Genomic DNA, 14,342 nt, shown 5'->3' on the forward strand with positions numbered 1-14,342 from the left:
CGTGGAGGGAGAGCCTCCTGCCAACAGCACAGGCCAATCTCATTGGGCCCGGCTGGGCCCGGAGCACCGCCTGAATGCGGCCAGCTCCCTCTCGGGAACCGGGGAATACCTGGCCAGGGTGGAGGCGGGGAGGGGGCCCAGCTGCCACACCCCCACCACGCAGCCGCAACGGGCCAAGGGGGTCAGGCCGCAGAGAACCTTTCCCCTTTGCGGGGTCACGGCCTCGCCACCGCAGCACCACGGAGCAGCCACGTTCTTGGTAACTTTTTCTGTTTTATTGCCAAGTTCAAATTTACCAGGAAGTTCCAGTTTTCATTTCCACCCTCGTGTTGGGAGCCCACAAAGCATGAGTCACGCTGGCGACAGCAGGTTCTTCCCTGGAACGGTCCCTTGGCCCAGAAGCGGGAGGTTTCTCAACCCCTGCTCCGCCTTGGGCCGAGAATTATTTACATATTTTCACCTCAGAGGAACATAAGGAACCCTGATAGTTTATGCTCAATGTCAACATGACTACATTAAATATTTCTTATTTATTGCATCTAGAAAAGATGAGAATCCGTTCACCCCGTGCCTTTATTTCTAACAGTGCATCGTGAGACTTTAGGGAAATCTAGTGTATGTCTTTAACGAGGGCTGTCCCTTCACTCCTGCCTGGGGGCCTTGCTAATTCAGGTGTTTGGGTGGGGGGCTGCCCTCTGCAGAGAGCGGGGCGGGGGGGGGGGCAGACAGGCCAGAGGGAGGAGACGGGAGCAAAGGCCTGCAGTGAGGCAGGCCGCGTCCCGGCCCCTCATCTGCCCCGCACTCCTGCTGTGGCTTTGGGGCTGGTCCTGGGGAGCCCCTGGCCTCACCCCATCTGACCCTCAGGGAGAGGTGCCCTGGCTCGCTCGGGCCCTTAAGCTGGAAGGACGTATGCTTCTCTCCACAGCAACTTTCACAGCTGAGGTTTGGGGGTTTAGGCGGCGAGCCCTGCCCCTGGCTTGGCAAACTCACTGGGCCCAATGGACTTGAGGCAGGTGGGCCTGGCCCCTCTCTCTGTAGGGACATGGAGATTGTAGGCTGGGTGGGCTTGCCGAGGAGTCCAGAAGGTTTGTGGTCCCCACTCCTGCTCTGCCAGGATTCCCCGCTCGGCCTCCCTCTGCCCGACCCTGGGGTCCAAGCGCCCTCTGCCTGGGCTGGCCTGCCTGGGAGCACCGCACTCTTAGGCTTGCGGGGTGCTCCTGAAGACGCGGCCATGCCCAATGCTGCCACGATGGTCAAGACCCAGCCCTCTGATGGTCCTTCATCAGAGCCAACCTCCTCTGGAACCCAGACCTCCTCGCACAAAGCTGTATGCCGCCCCCTCACCAGCAAGGTGCCTGGGAGCCCCTGCTTAAAGGAAGTCCCCACCCCACAGCTACAGGTGTCCCACCGAGGTCACAGGACCCACACCACAGGCCCACCTTTGGGAGAGGCCTGCCCTTGGCAATCGACACCCTTGCTCAGCTGCTGCTGGAGGCTGGGCTGTGTTCCCGTCTCCCGGCCCTGGCAATGCTGCCGCAGGGCCCCCGAGACACGCTGTGCTCCCATCTCTCCTCCAGGGCTCGGTGGCCACAAAGCCACTTGGAGCCATGGGATTTCTGGTGGCAGACTGGTGGTCCCAGGGCAGGGGGCGGGGGACCTGCATGGGCTTGTTCTTCCCAATAACGCCCCCCGGGCTGGGAAGTTACTCACCTTCTACTTCTGCCCCACAGCCCCTGCCAAACCAGGGAGCCAGCTTGCTCTTACGTCCAGGCAAAAAATCACATAGAACACAGGACTGCTGACATGCCCTTTCTCCTCCCCGACCCCTTCCATCCCTTCTGCCTTTCCTTCCTGGGTGGGGGGAGGGGGGGCCCTGCTGATGGGTCATGGCTTGTCCCTCCTTCTGGGGCCCCCAGAATTTCTGTCTGAACGGCCTCCTTTTCCGACCTGGGTCTCTTCCCTGTTGAAGCGGGGTGGGCACACCCACCCAGAGGGCTTCTGATGAAGGAGAGCCCCGTCCCCACGGGCACCGTGCCCCTCCTCTGCGGGACCACCATGTTTCTTTCAGGAGGAGGAGACCAGGCCTCGGCAGGCCCTTCTACACCAGCAGGATGAGGGAAGCCAGGGAGACCCGCGGTCCTTGAATAGGTAGACTGTGAGGGCTCAGAGCACCTCCTGAGGCCGCCCGACACCCGGGCCCATGTGTGCTGGGACTCCCGGGGCACAGAGGAGGAGAGTCTGGAGGGTCTCAGCGCTGACCGGAGAGAGGTGAGGGTTGCATGGCTGCACCTGGCCAAGTAGGCGCTTTCTCAGATACGTCGGGGAACTGGCCTGCGCGCGTCCAGCTCAAATGGAGAAGCCACTGGGTGGGGGTGGGGGGTGGGGTTCATCTTTAAAAATAAGCTTTTGTTTCTGCAGCGGCAGCCGGGAGGAAGGGCGGTGGACCGGAGTTCCCTGGACAGCTTCTTGAACTGGGGCGTGACCCCGCAGCGGGCGTCTCCCCACACTCCCGCCTGGGCGAACACACATGGTGGGGACACGGGCCACGCACAGGACAGCTTCCGTGGCCTTTCCTTTCCATCCCGGCCACACGGCCAGAGTCTGCACGGTCCCAAGCGGTTCTGTCTAGACAGAGAGAGACGGCAAGATCTGAAGGTGGAGCTGGGCAGCAGCCCTGACTGGTTTCGGTCCGGAGAGACGAAGGATGCGTCCTGAGTGGGGAGCTGGCCGCACCGGCCCCTTTCCCGGGCAGGCGTGTCAGGAAACGCAAGGCCCCGTGGCTACCACGCCCGAGACACCTCTGGCCCTCTCAGCTCCGTGTGTACCTGAGAATACGTGGGGTCTCCTTTACTGTTGTTGAAAAAATAATCTAAACTTTCCAGGAAGGTCCTTGAATCATTCCACAGGCTTGCGGAGTTAGCGAGTCATAGAGAAATAAAACGGAGAAAGCCAGACTGAGAACTTTAGAACAAAACGCTGGAAGTTCAAGGGAAGACGAAAATGAAATCTTAACAGTAACGTCACATGTCTAACATGACGCCAAACCTCAGGGTTGAGGATTTTTTTTTTTTTTTGGACTTTTTTTTTTTTTTTTTTAAATACACGCTTTTTAAATAAATGCTTTTCATCTGCTGCCGAAAGCGGAAATAAATATCCAAAGGAGATGCTTATCCAAGTTTGTTTCTCTACAAATTCCTACCCAAAGTGACTTGGTCCGCTTCTTCTGTGCACACTGGGCATGGTGGCCAAGGAGCTTCCAGACCGGAGCGGCCGGCTGATGACGAGAGGGTGCGGGGGTCCTGCCACCCCAGGGTCACCAGGTTCAGAGACCGGGAGGCCAACCTCCTCCCGTCCCCTGGGTTCACTGGGGTGTCTCCACCGGGTCCAGCCTGCTCTCCCAAGAGGCGCAAAGTGAAACAGGAATTCAAAATGAAGCAAAGGAGCACAGGAATGGGTGCAGAGATGGTTCCGGGGCCGCGGGGACCGGGGTGCTCCTGATGTGTCTCTGGGTCAGCAGTACTGGGTCCCTACGGGCGGGGCCACACACACACACACACACACACACACACACACACACACACACACACGGGGAGGCCACTCGGCGCCCGCTCAGTGCTCAGCGGGGCCCGCTGGCTCCTCGCCTGACGTCGCCGTGCCCGCTGCGGGCGTCACAGGTGGTGGGGGGATGCCGGGGAGGGTGCGGAGGCTGTGGGAGTCGACAGGAGGGACGAGGGTCAGCGACTCCACGCTCAGTGTGTCGGCAGTGTCCTCACAGAGCAGGGAGATGGTGGGCTGCCGGGCGGGGATGAGGCTGGGGGACAGGTTGGCTGTCTCCACGTCTGTGCTCCTCGCCAGGCTCTTGCCGGGCCGGGCGTCTGCTTCTGTTTCGCTGACGATCACCAGCTGGCTGGGAAGTTTAGGCTGAGGCTGTTCCGTAGTGACGGGGTCGTCTGGGTGGGGGCGCGGGGGGGGGGGGAGAGAGAACAGGGGTACTGAGTTCCGAGATACCCTGCTCACGCGGACACCCTCTGTCCCGTCCTGAACAAAGGCCCGGGGAAAGCCGGGTGGGAGACAGTGGTGTGGGGGGAACGGCTTGTCTCCACTTCCTCCGTCTGGGGACACAGGAGCTGGAAGCTCCAGTCTGACCTAGGCCTGGGGAGAAATCTGTCGGGGCCCAGGGTTCCTCTGACTTGTGAGGTGAGTGAAAAATTAGGGGCTCGTGCAGAATCGACGAGTGGATTATGGAGCCGGGAAACGGCCCAGGCAGGATCTCCGTCAGGGAGAGTCTTGGAGCCCCTGCCTGACGATGAATACATGTTCGGGGAGGAGATGGGCTTGGATGTGCTTATCACTTCAGGCCATTTCCGGAGCTTACACCTGGTGACGTTTACCCAAGAGGGGACTCGCTGCTGAGTTAGCAGTCAGAAAGGGGCTGTTACTGCCCTGGGGGCCACTCCTACCCTAACTGTCTCTATAAGGGTCATGGAGAGAGACCAGGCAGGAGGAGGGCAGGAGAGGCTCCGCCCAGCAGTTATTTTTGGAGTGGCAATTTCTTTGTTTTTGGTGCTTTTCAAAATCATTGATTAAATTACAAACAAACGGTCGCTTTGCTTTCCAATGACGAGTGTGCCTGGACGGGAACGGTGGTGGCTGGGGCTGGGCTGGGGGCTCACAGCGGAAAACATCTTCCCGGCTTCCGGGAGTGTTGGCAAGAAAGCTGTGGAAAGCAAACATCGCATTTGTACAGATCTCAGGGTCAACGAGCCATCAGCAGAAGATGCCGATGGCAGGGTGCTCAGCCCTGAGGCCCTCTGGGCCCTGGGAAGGATGGTCGACACAGTTTGTTCAATGGGATTCCAGTTTTTTGGTTTTGTTTTGTTTTTAAGGCAAGCCAAAACAAAACAGAACTGCAAACTGAACATACAGCAAAAGAATGGGAAAACCAAGAGCAAAATAAAACCGAAGGGCATATAGAATGGGATGCAGGAGAGAAGGAGGCTCCCCATCGTGGAGAGAAAGCACAAGCAACAGACTCAGTGTCCCAAAGAATACGGAGAATTTGTTTCCCCAAGGCTCCTGGGCAAGACAAGCTCTCAAAGATCCCTGTTTATTCCTTCCTAAAGCCTTTGGTTTTCCTTCCTTTTACTGTTATTATTATTATTATTCTGATTTTTTCTTTTAAGAGAAATAAGGCCCAGAGAAAACCACCACAAAGGGCTTCAGGTCTGTCCTTGCTCTGCACTGGGTCACAGAGGTGGCTGTGAGCACCAGTGGAAAACGTGATTCAGGGTGTGAGCTGAGCCCAGAAATGCTGAGTCAACACTCCACGCGCATTCTGGTTTCTCCGAATCTCTGTGAATTTGCTCCATTCGGCCAGGACCCTTGTGGCATGGGCAGCCCGCCTGCGAGGCGCAGGCTCCCGGGTGCTGGTCAGAGCCTACGGTTCCCTTCCGGGGGCTCACCTGCTCTGGCAGGCTTCCGCCACGCTTCCAGAAGCGGGGAGCAGGACTACGGGCCCATGTCTGGATCCACCTGTGAGCTTAGCTGCTGACAAGGCAGTTAAGAGATGACTAATTCTCCAAATGGCACTTTTGTGCCGTCTGGAGACTGAACTGTGGAGTATTTCCTTCACTCTTCTCCCAACTTCTATGTAAGAGTCTGCATTTGCATGCAGATATTCAAAAAAGCTGGCAAATCTCTTTCCCTGATCCCTAGCGGGGTTTTTGGTGATGAGAATAATCAAGGATACGGGAAATTGCCACCAAATGTATTAAAAAACCAACCAACCAACTAACAATACAATAGCACACACACAAAATTGGTTTCTTCAAGAAAAGAACCAACAGTTTTATTAAGAGGGTCGGGTTTTTTTTCCCTTAAAAATAGCCTTTTTCAATTTTTTATGGGAAAAAATAACCTTTCGCCCATCGCCCACAACACTTTTTTTTTTTTTTTTTTTTTTTTTAAACTAGGAACTGTTTTCTGAATGTGATCTACAAATATATCCATTCAAGGGGGATGAAAAATGAGAACTTTCTCACCAGGGAAAAATGACCCCTCGGGGACCTATTTTCTCGCCCAGTGCTGGGCTGTGAAGGTTACTGCTGAACTCTTGCTTTTGCTGGCCTGCTGGTTTTCAGCTTGAAGGCCACAAGTAGGGGCCCGGCCCTGAAAATGAAAGATTCGGAGAGCATTCTGGTTTCCTGGCCAGGAGCCGGGGAGAAGCATGGAGGCCTGAGCAGAAGTCCTGGACGTCCAGGTGTCCGTGAGAGACGCTGGGCCTCCCACGGCTCTGCCCTTAGCTGACACCAAGGCAGCGGGTCCCCACGTCCCTGGCCAGCACCCTCAGAAGCTGATCCCCGGCTCCGGGGCAGGGGCTCAGCTGGCCCTTGTCAAGTGACAGTTTCCAGGAAATCTTTGGGGTTGTGTGCTCAGGCTGGGAGAGTTGGGGGGCAGGGGGTTGTGCAGCAGAGCAGAGCAGGTCGAGGGCAGAGCTCAGAGAAAGCAGCTTTTAAATGCAAAAGAAGGCAAAAGGCCCCTGGCTGGCAAGCACCACAGCCAAGCAGGAGGTGCGTGTGGGAAACCCTGAAAGAAACTTTGGGAAGGTGGGAGAGGGAGCAGCCGTGGACCCCAGGGAGCAAGCAGCATCGGCAGCTACCCGGAGGACTGCATGGAAGAAGCGGGGACAAGGGAGTCACCACCCATCAGTGCTCACGAAGGAGCTGCTTTGGCCTCTGGCTGAGGCTGGACTGAATCTACTGCTGAGCTTTGAGCAAAGCTGTGGGGGGGGGGGGGGGGAGGGCGGGGGAGCCGGGGGGTGGAGTGGGACACGGGGAGGTAAAAAAGGAAAAGAAAAAAGAAACTAATTGAATTCTTGGTCGCTTTTTGCAAATTCTACTGCTCGACCTTGGTGGCCAAATCAGGGGGCCCTGTGACGACTGGGCTGGAGAACCCCCACCAGCTGGGCGGTCCCAGAGAAGGACAGTGTTTCCAGGCTGCCGGGGCTCGAGGGAGGGTCGGAGGGCGGGGGGTTCGGTCCTCAGCGGAGGCGAGGCCGGAAGGAGAAGGGAAGCCGGGGAAATGGCCGCTTGGAGGGGGGCTCACAGCCCTGGTCCCCGGAGGCCCGGCGAGGCCGCGGGCCGCGCAGGCTAATGGGCGAGACCTGCCTGAATTGCCTGCGAGAGCTGCCGTGAGCGCTGCCGTTCGAAGCACTAAACCCAGTGGCCGCCGTGACTGTCGGCCTCCGACAGGCTGAACACTCGCCGGCGTCCTTTCCTGCCACTCCTGACTAGAGGGAAACACAGCGACAGGTCACAGACAGCCTTTAACAACGGGACAGAGAAAGGGCGCACGGAGAGGGGCGCAGAGCAGCGGCGGACGCCAGGTGTGGACGAGCGCGCGAGGGGAGCGTGGCAGGGTCCCAGAGGGTGCCCACGACAGCTGGTGGGGGGGGCGCGGTGCCCGAACGGGCGAAGCCCCCAACTCCGCCCCACCAGGACGAGGTGCTGTCGGGACGGCCGGGGACCCGACCGTTTGCCCGCACGTGGGGCTCAGTCGAGGATAAAGACGGTGAAGGTTCAGTCCCGCTGGAAAGGAAAGGCTTGGGGTCATCAGTGACATGGGGCGTCCGGGAGGAAACCTCCAGGGACAGAAGAACAGAACTGCCTGTCAGCACCCCATGCGAACCAGCAGTTGGGACGAAAGCCCTGCGTCCCCAGGACAGTGTGAAGAAGGGCGTGTGGTTGGGGGACGGGAGCCGAGCCGGCTAATGAAACAGGCAGATTTCTGGGCCCAACTGATGAGGCCAGTGGTCCCTGCCGTCACCACACTAAAGCCAGCGGTGCAGCTCCTCACGCTCTGGGGAAGAGCCCTGGACGGGCGAGGCGCTCCCGGACCCTCCCCGGCCGCGGGGCTCCACTCTCCAGAAGACACGCGGCTGGTCTGAACCTTTGGAAACCTGAGACGGAGCCTCAGCAGGAGGGCCCAAGACCAAGGTGCCGAGAGGCCAGGGGCGGGTTGCAATCGGCTGCAACAAAAATGTCAGGAGCATCTCCTCGGGAAGGAAGGAGCCATATCTGTGACTCGCACTTGGGATTAGAGCAGAGCTGAAAATTAATGCCGCTATGTGACTATACCTAATGCCACTGCGCTATGGGCTTAACGACGGTTAACATGGTTAACACTTTCTGGTATGTACATTCACCACAGTAAGAAGAAACATCGTGGAGAAGATTGGGGAGAAAAAATCACAGGCGTGGCTCAGGCGATCTGTCCTTAAAGTCCTGCCTGACTGGTAACCGGGCTTGGTGACACACAGGTCTTGGGCTGTGTGGCCCCCACTGGGCCCAGATGGGACCTGGTGAAGGCCATGTGTTCAGACAGCCCAGGGAGCAGGGGAGATCAGGAGGCCAGGACCCCGCCCCTGCCAGGTGGCGACAATCGGCCTCCAGGAGCCCACCCCTTCCTTCTTCCTATAAAACCCCAGAGAAAAGTCAAAGTGCGCCATAATTCCAGGGGCCTGGCCGACGGACGACGGAAAGAGCAGGCTGGCCTTTACCCTGACTTTGTTTTTTAAGAGACGGTCTTTCCTCCTCAAAGCCGCTCACCCAGGACGTGTGTGAAACACAACCGAGCTGGCCACAGAGCTCTTGTCGGAGGAGTGTTCTTACCAGAGCCCCGCACAGAGCGGAGGTGTGCCAGCGTGTGTGTGAGCGACGGTGCATGGGAGTGTGTGAGTGTGCATTCACCTGTGTGTGTGCGTGTGTGCGTGTGAGGGACCGCTGTAACCCGGGAGGTATTTCTGAAGTATTCCTACTCGCCCTTCATCTGGTTCCAAATGGGGTCTATGTCCTCTTTCCTGCTGTATGTTCTCTGCAATTTCAGCTTCTCAAACGAAGTGTTTAAGAAAATAACCCCTGCTAATTCCATCCCTGTAATTTTCTCACTGGGGAACAAGCTGAGGCCTATCAAGCTGGCTGCACTGGACGAGCGGGTGATGAGACGCCAGGTTCTGGATGCTTCCGCGGCCCAGGGCACCACCTCTCCTCAGGAAGGCTCAGGGGTCTGCCTGCACGTCAACTCATACATCAGGCGTTAGAACTGGAAAATAACTCTCTGGGCACGGCCTTAACAGGGAAAAGACAACGAAAACTAAATACCCTTGCTGCCATTTCCTTCTGGTTGGTTTCTCTGGTTACTGAGAAACACATTTGTGACCTTTTCTTCCACTGGGGGTGTCTCTTGGCCCGGATGAGAGCCCCAGCCCCTTCGAAAAAGCCACTCACAAGCATCCACACTCTATTTCTGGCATGTGAGGGAGACTCAGAAGCAGGTGCTCCCAGCACAGAGGGCAAACCAGGGTCCAGCCGGGTCCCTTCTCCCTGCGGCGAGGGGCCCTCGGCCAGCACTGGGCCACAGGCCTCAGCCCTCACAGGCACATGGGCTGTCCCTCAAAAAGAGACTATGTCTGGAAAGACAGAATTTATAGTTAGACCCCAGGGAGAGAAGAAAAGCAATCTTCTTGTCTCGTGCCAGATGCTGGGCTTAGCCTGGGTGGGCCTGTGTGAGTCCCAAAGGCCACCTCCTCACAGACCCCGTCCCGTGAACCCCTCAGCCTCTGGCTTCCTTTTCCAATGCCCAGTCATCTGACAGAACCTGGCCTCCCCCCCACATCGCTACCCTCTATCCCCAGGGCCCGCGCACAGAGAAAACGTTAATCGTTAATCGGGGGATGGGGTCTCTAGGCCGGCACAGAGAAGTCCCAAGAGAGACTGGGCCTGAGGGCCACTCCTGAGGGCACCCTAGTGAGATCAGCTCTGACATCCACAGAAGCTGAGTCAGTCAGACTGAAGACCCCCTGGGAAGCTGAGAGAATCTGTGTTTGGGACAAAGAAGGACGTCTTGCAAACCCAGGCAGAAAATTTCAGGTCCCCCAGGCCGGACAGAGGGTGGAGGTGGAAAACAACCCAGTAACAAAAGAGTTGCACACCCTCATCTGGGGACGAACCCATGTGGGCTGGCAGAGGAGATGTGGCCATCTGCAGTCCATTGCTGATTCGGGGGGACTGCCAGGGTTCCCCCCGACAGGGGCCACCCAGCCCAGCCTTGCTGACTGCGGCTGCACAGTTACCAGGGTCCTGTGGGCCGTGGCTTTTCCTTTGGGTTCTAGAGCAACCACGCACACTGGAAGGAGACAGGCATGTACTTCACAGGCCGCCCCCAACTGACATCCAAACCCAGGTCTCTGGCGCGCCACACGGAGGCACCGGAGACAGATTCAGGAGCTGCGTGGATATTCCGCTGGGCTCTCTCGGAAGGCGGGACATGGGTTCTGGAGTCGCCCAGGCTGGAGCTCACGTGTGGGATCCTCCACTTGCGGGCTGCACCGTGGTGGCCGAGCTCTGGGATCTTTCTGAGCCCCCGGGGTTTCCAGCTGCACAGTGTGAGGGGCAGGGTGGCAGGTCTCAACGAGGGGGCACCTGTCAAGTGTTTACGAGCACAGTGCTTGGCCCGTGGGGGGTCAGGGGGCTCGCTGGGGAGGTACAGCCACCGGGGCCTGTGGGCAGGTCCACACCGCGTACCAAGTACACACCGAAAAGGCCGTGTAGGGAGTTCCCAAGCCACAGTGACTGCTAAGACAGTGGGAAGGTCACCCCTGGCTTTCAGGGACATTCTTGGATCATTCTGGGTTTCAAAACCACAGAGACATGGAAAACTGGGCCTGTCTTGTCCCCTGACGGATGGCGTCTCTCATATGCTTCCCCAACCGAACACCTGACCGTACGCAGTGTGGCTTCCGAAGCAGAGGCCACTGGAGTTAATTCCGGCTGTGAAGGGCCTAGCAGCTGCACCGGGAACTTCCTGGACTCACAGGCTCTGGAAATACAGGGGGAGGAATGCTTCTGATTCCACACTGTGTCCTCAAAAACCACTTGGAGGACAAGTGGCCCCTTGACTGGGCTGCAGCTGTTGTCTGCTGTCCTGGCCGGGTGGGCTGTGGGGGGAGGCCCTGGCCCATCCTGGTGCCCGGCCAGCCCTCCAGGGACGCTGCCTGGGGCCGACTGTGGCTGGGCCCCGTGGGCGGGGAGTCTGGTGCAGAGGCAGCACAGGGCCGGCCTTTGCTGGTCAGGAGCCGGAACGCTGAGGCCCCGCTCCGGGCCGACATCAAACCAGGAAACTGGCCGAAAAGCACCCGTCCCGACCAAACCTGCCTCCCTTCCACCCTCCGCTTCCTGTTCCGCACGGCCTGGTAAGATGCCAGGCAGACGCTGGAACCATCTGCGTAGGCCTGCCCTTATGAGGAACACGGAACCCTTATGTGCTGCTCTCTGCCTGGACCCGGGAGGCTGAAGCCCGGCCTGGAAGTCTGTCACGGAGAAACTAACGGACTCCTGGAGACGGGGCCCTGTGGCGGGGAGGAGCTCGCAGGTTCTGACGCTGTTTCTAGGCATCGAGAGCTGGGTCCTCAGTTAAGAGCGAAGTACAAGACGCCTGACAGGCGGGCCCTTCGTTGGGGGGTGAGTTATTTCAGCGTCTGCAGACATACAGGCAGGCTGGGCCGCAGGCTTTTACTGTCAGGCAAGCATAAAAAATGGGGACTCGTGCACTTGCCTCGGCAGGCCTGCGGGGACGCCCCGAACGGGGGCAGACACCCAGGAGAGCCTGACCGTCACGTATCGACTGGAACTGCCTCGCTACCTGACAGCCAGGCTGACAGCTGCTGCGTTTGTCAGATGAGAAGACCTGTCATTGGCACCGTGCAGGGGGTGGTGGGGGTGGGGACGGAGGGGCTGAGGGAGGCCAAGAGAGAAGAAACTCGCATTCTGGGGACCCTGAACCTCCGGGGAAAGGCACAGAGCGGAGCCCCAGGGGGCCACGCTCAGGTGAATGCCTAAACAGAGGCCCGACTTTGATGATTTGGGTCTTTGCCGGTTTTAGTTTTAGACTAAGAAGCATACGGCTCGTTTGTTTAGCTGTTGTCTGTGCTTCCCAAGGATGAAAGCAAGGGATACGTAGCTCCGCCAGGAAGAGACCTCACGTGTGTCTGGATGCACACAACACGGACACGGCGACGTGCACATGCAGGCAGCACGTGGGCGCACACACAAGCACACGAACACACAGCCCTGGTCCCCAGAGCCGGTTCGAGACCAGGCTTCGGAGGGAGGGGGAGGGCCGTTCTGGGCTTCCGGAGAAAGCTCCGTCTGGACGTCCCGCTACGGGCCTGGGAATGGCAGCCACAGAAGCAGCCAAGCTCAGATCAGGCTCAGAAGGAGCTCAGAGAAGGCGGCTGCCTCCCTAGAGCTGGGGCGGTGGCGGGGCTGGGGGGGGGGGGGGAGGCGCGGAGCAGGTGCCGAGTGGAAGGGGGTCTAAGTGAGGTGGCTTGAGGGTGACCCCGCTGCCTGGGCCTCGTGAATGTCAATAGCAGATGGACGTAATGGATGCTCGAGGGAGGAGGGGGGCTGCAGGCAGGACGCTGAGATGCCCTGGGCCACAGGCGCGGAGATCGGGCTGGGTTAACCCTTTGCTAGGGGATGGAGAGGCTGAAGATTCCGGAGAAGAGTGGGCACCGAAGGAGATCTTGGGCTCTGGTGCTGAGGGGACGACATCCAGGGGCCCTTTATTTCCTGGTACCACAGGGGCAGGTGGCTTTTATCAAGCCCCGTCCATCCACAACCTAACTAGAGTTTGGTCAGGCGCCCCTGAAACGTGATAGGCGAGGAATGTGGACGGGACCTTGAAGGAACAGCAAAGCACGAGGAGGGTCCCCAAATGAGGGTACAGACCAGAGTCACTGGGGGCTGCCCAAATCAGAGACGCCCGGGGCCCTCCAGACCCACAGAGTTGTGCTGCTGGGGTGGGAAGCCTCACGCACCATCAAGGCCACCACCAGCAACCGCCCCCCCGCCCTCCGTGCCCTGCTCCTCTGGGTGCGTGGTGGGGCCACGATGTTCAGGAAAAAAGCCTGGCGCCCTCCTCCTGGGATCTCACACAGCACGGTGAGGCGCTCGCGTGACCCACTCACACGTCTCACCGCGGACGCCCCGTTCGCGGGGTCTGCCCGTGCTATGTCTGCACCTGTATGAGGTCCAGGAAGGCGAGATGTGCCTCCAGCACATGCTGACGGACTCTCGAGAGGTGGGCCCTGGGCACAGACGACTGGACTGCACCATTTACAGAGGAGACTGGTATGGTACGAAGGCAAGAAAAAATTAGCAGGGACGCAATTCTTCCGCCAGTTGGAAACGGTCTCGTTGGGGAGACCCCTCCTCGTGGGGGTGACAACGGGGCGCATTCAGACTCGGCCGCTCGCCATCTGTCCCCTCCAGCTGTGCGGTCAGGTGAGGAGGGTCAGCGGGGTGGGGGCCAGCCTGTACAAGGAGTGACTCCTTCCCTGCCGGGAGCTAAAGCAGTCGGCCTAGGGGCCACGCCCCATCAGAACGAACCCAGAACCTGGAGCGGCAGTGTCCCCAGACATGGAGGCGAGGGGGAGCTGGGGGTCAGCAGTCTTGACACTGAGGGATCACAGAGTTCCCCGAGGCACCGCCCCTCCTCCGCCCCACGTCACGCGGGCAATACCTGCCGGGCTCTGGATGGCGGAAGGCGTGGACGATAAGCTGGCGCCTCCAGAGTCACAGTGGCTGGTGCTCCCGCTGCCGCTGGGGCTCCCGCTGGCAGACGGCGGTGGCGAGGACAGGGACGGCGAGCTGTGCTGGTTTATGCACTGGGCCACGGCAAAGCCTGCAAGACAGGCGGGGAGGTGACCGAGCAGGAAGAAACACGCTGGCCCGGCAGGAGGGGCGCCGTGCTCCCCAACTGCGTGTGAGACCCCCCTGGGGCAAGCCCGCACCTCAAAGGTGGGGCCGGGAGCCTTAAGGCAAAACCAACCCAACCCAGCGCCCTGAAAGTCTGGGTCCGCTCCCCAGAGTGAGCTGACCTCTCTGGTCACACCTGGACACGCTTCAGAGCTGTATCAAGAAGGAGGGTGCAGCCGGCCGTAGAGCTGAGGGCCGCGAGCCATAAATCTGAGTGCTTGACGCTGGCTCAGCAACGGGCTGGCTGTGCCCTTGAAGGGGACACGCAGCCTTGGGGCTTCAGAGGCATCGTGGTGAAGTCCGCACAGGGACGCGAGACACCCTCACGGCGAAGTCTTAGGGCCCTTGCGAACGCCCCCGAGTTCTGTCCAAGGCAGGCCACTGGGCAGGAGGGGGAGGAGCCCCCCGGACTCTCCCTGTCCCAGATTTTGCCCCGCTCTGGAGGCTCTGGTGAAAGGCGCCCGTACGAGGGGCTCCACCCCGCCCTTGGAGCGGCTCTGGGTTGAGAGACGGGGACCGCACGTGTGT

At 59.3% G+C, this 14,342-nt stretch overlaps 1 protein-coding gene across 15 annotated transcripts in view; it reads right to left on the reverse strand.

Moving 5' to 3' along the window:
* Nucleotides 1–253: 253 nt before the first annotated feature.
* Nucleotides 254–14,342, reverse strand: part of CLEC16A (C-type lectin domain containing 16A) — a 203,662-nt gene continuing 189,573 nt past the window's right edge. For 4 of the 15 annotated variants that reach the window (XM_045461252.1, XM_045461250.1, XM_045461251.1 and 1 more), the window contains 2 exons: nt 13,579–13,740; nt 254–3,950 (listed from right to left, as the gene is read on the reverse strand). In XM_045461252.1, coding sequence (XP_045317208.1) covers nt 3,610–3,950; nt 13,579–13,740 — 503 coding nt within the window. In that variant the 3' untranslated portion in view covers nt 254–3,609. Of the gene's footprint in view, nt 3,951–7,166; nt 7,289–13,578; nt 13,741–14,342 lie in introns of those variants that run through there. The other 11 variants (XM_045461254.1, XM_045461259.1, XM_045461258.1 and 8 more) reach the window with 6 other exon arrangements.

Source organism: Leopardus geoffroyi, chromosome E3 (assembly GCF_018350155.1).
Source record: "Leopardus geoffroyi isolate Oge1 chromosome E3, O.geoffroyi_Oge1_pat1.0, whole genome shotgun sequence".
Lineage (NCBI taxonomy): Eukaryota > Metazoa > Chordata > Mammalia > Carnivora > Felidae > Leopardus > Leopardus geoffroyi.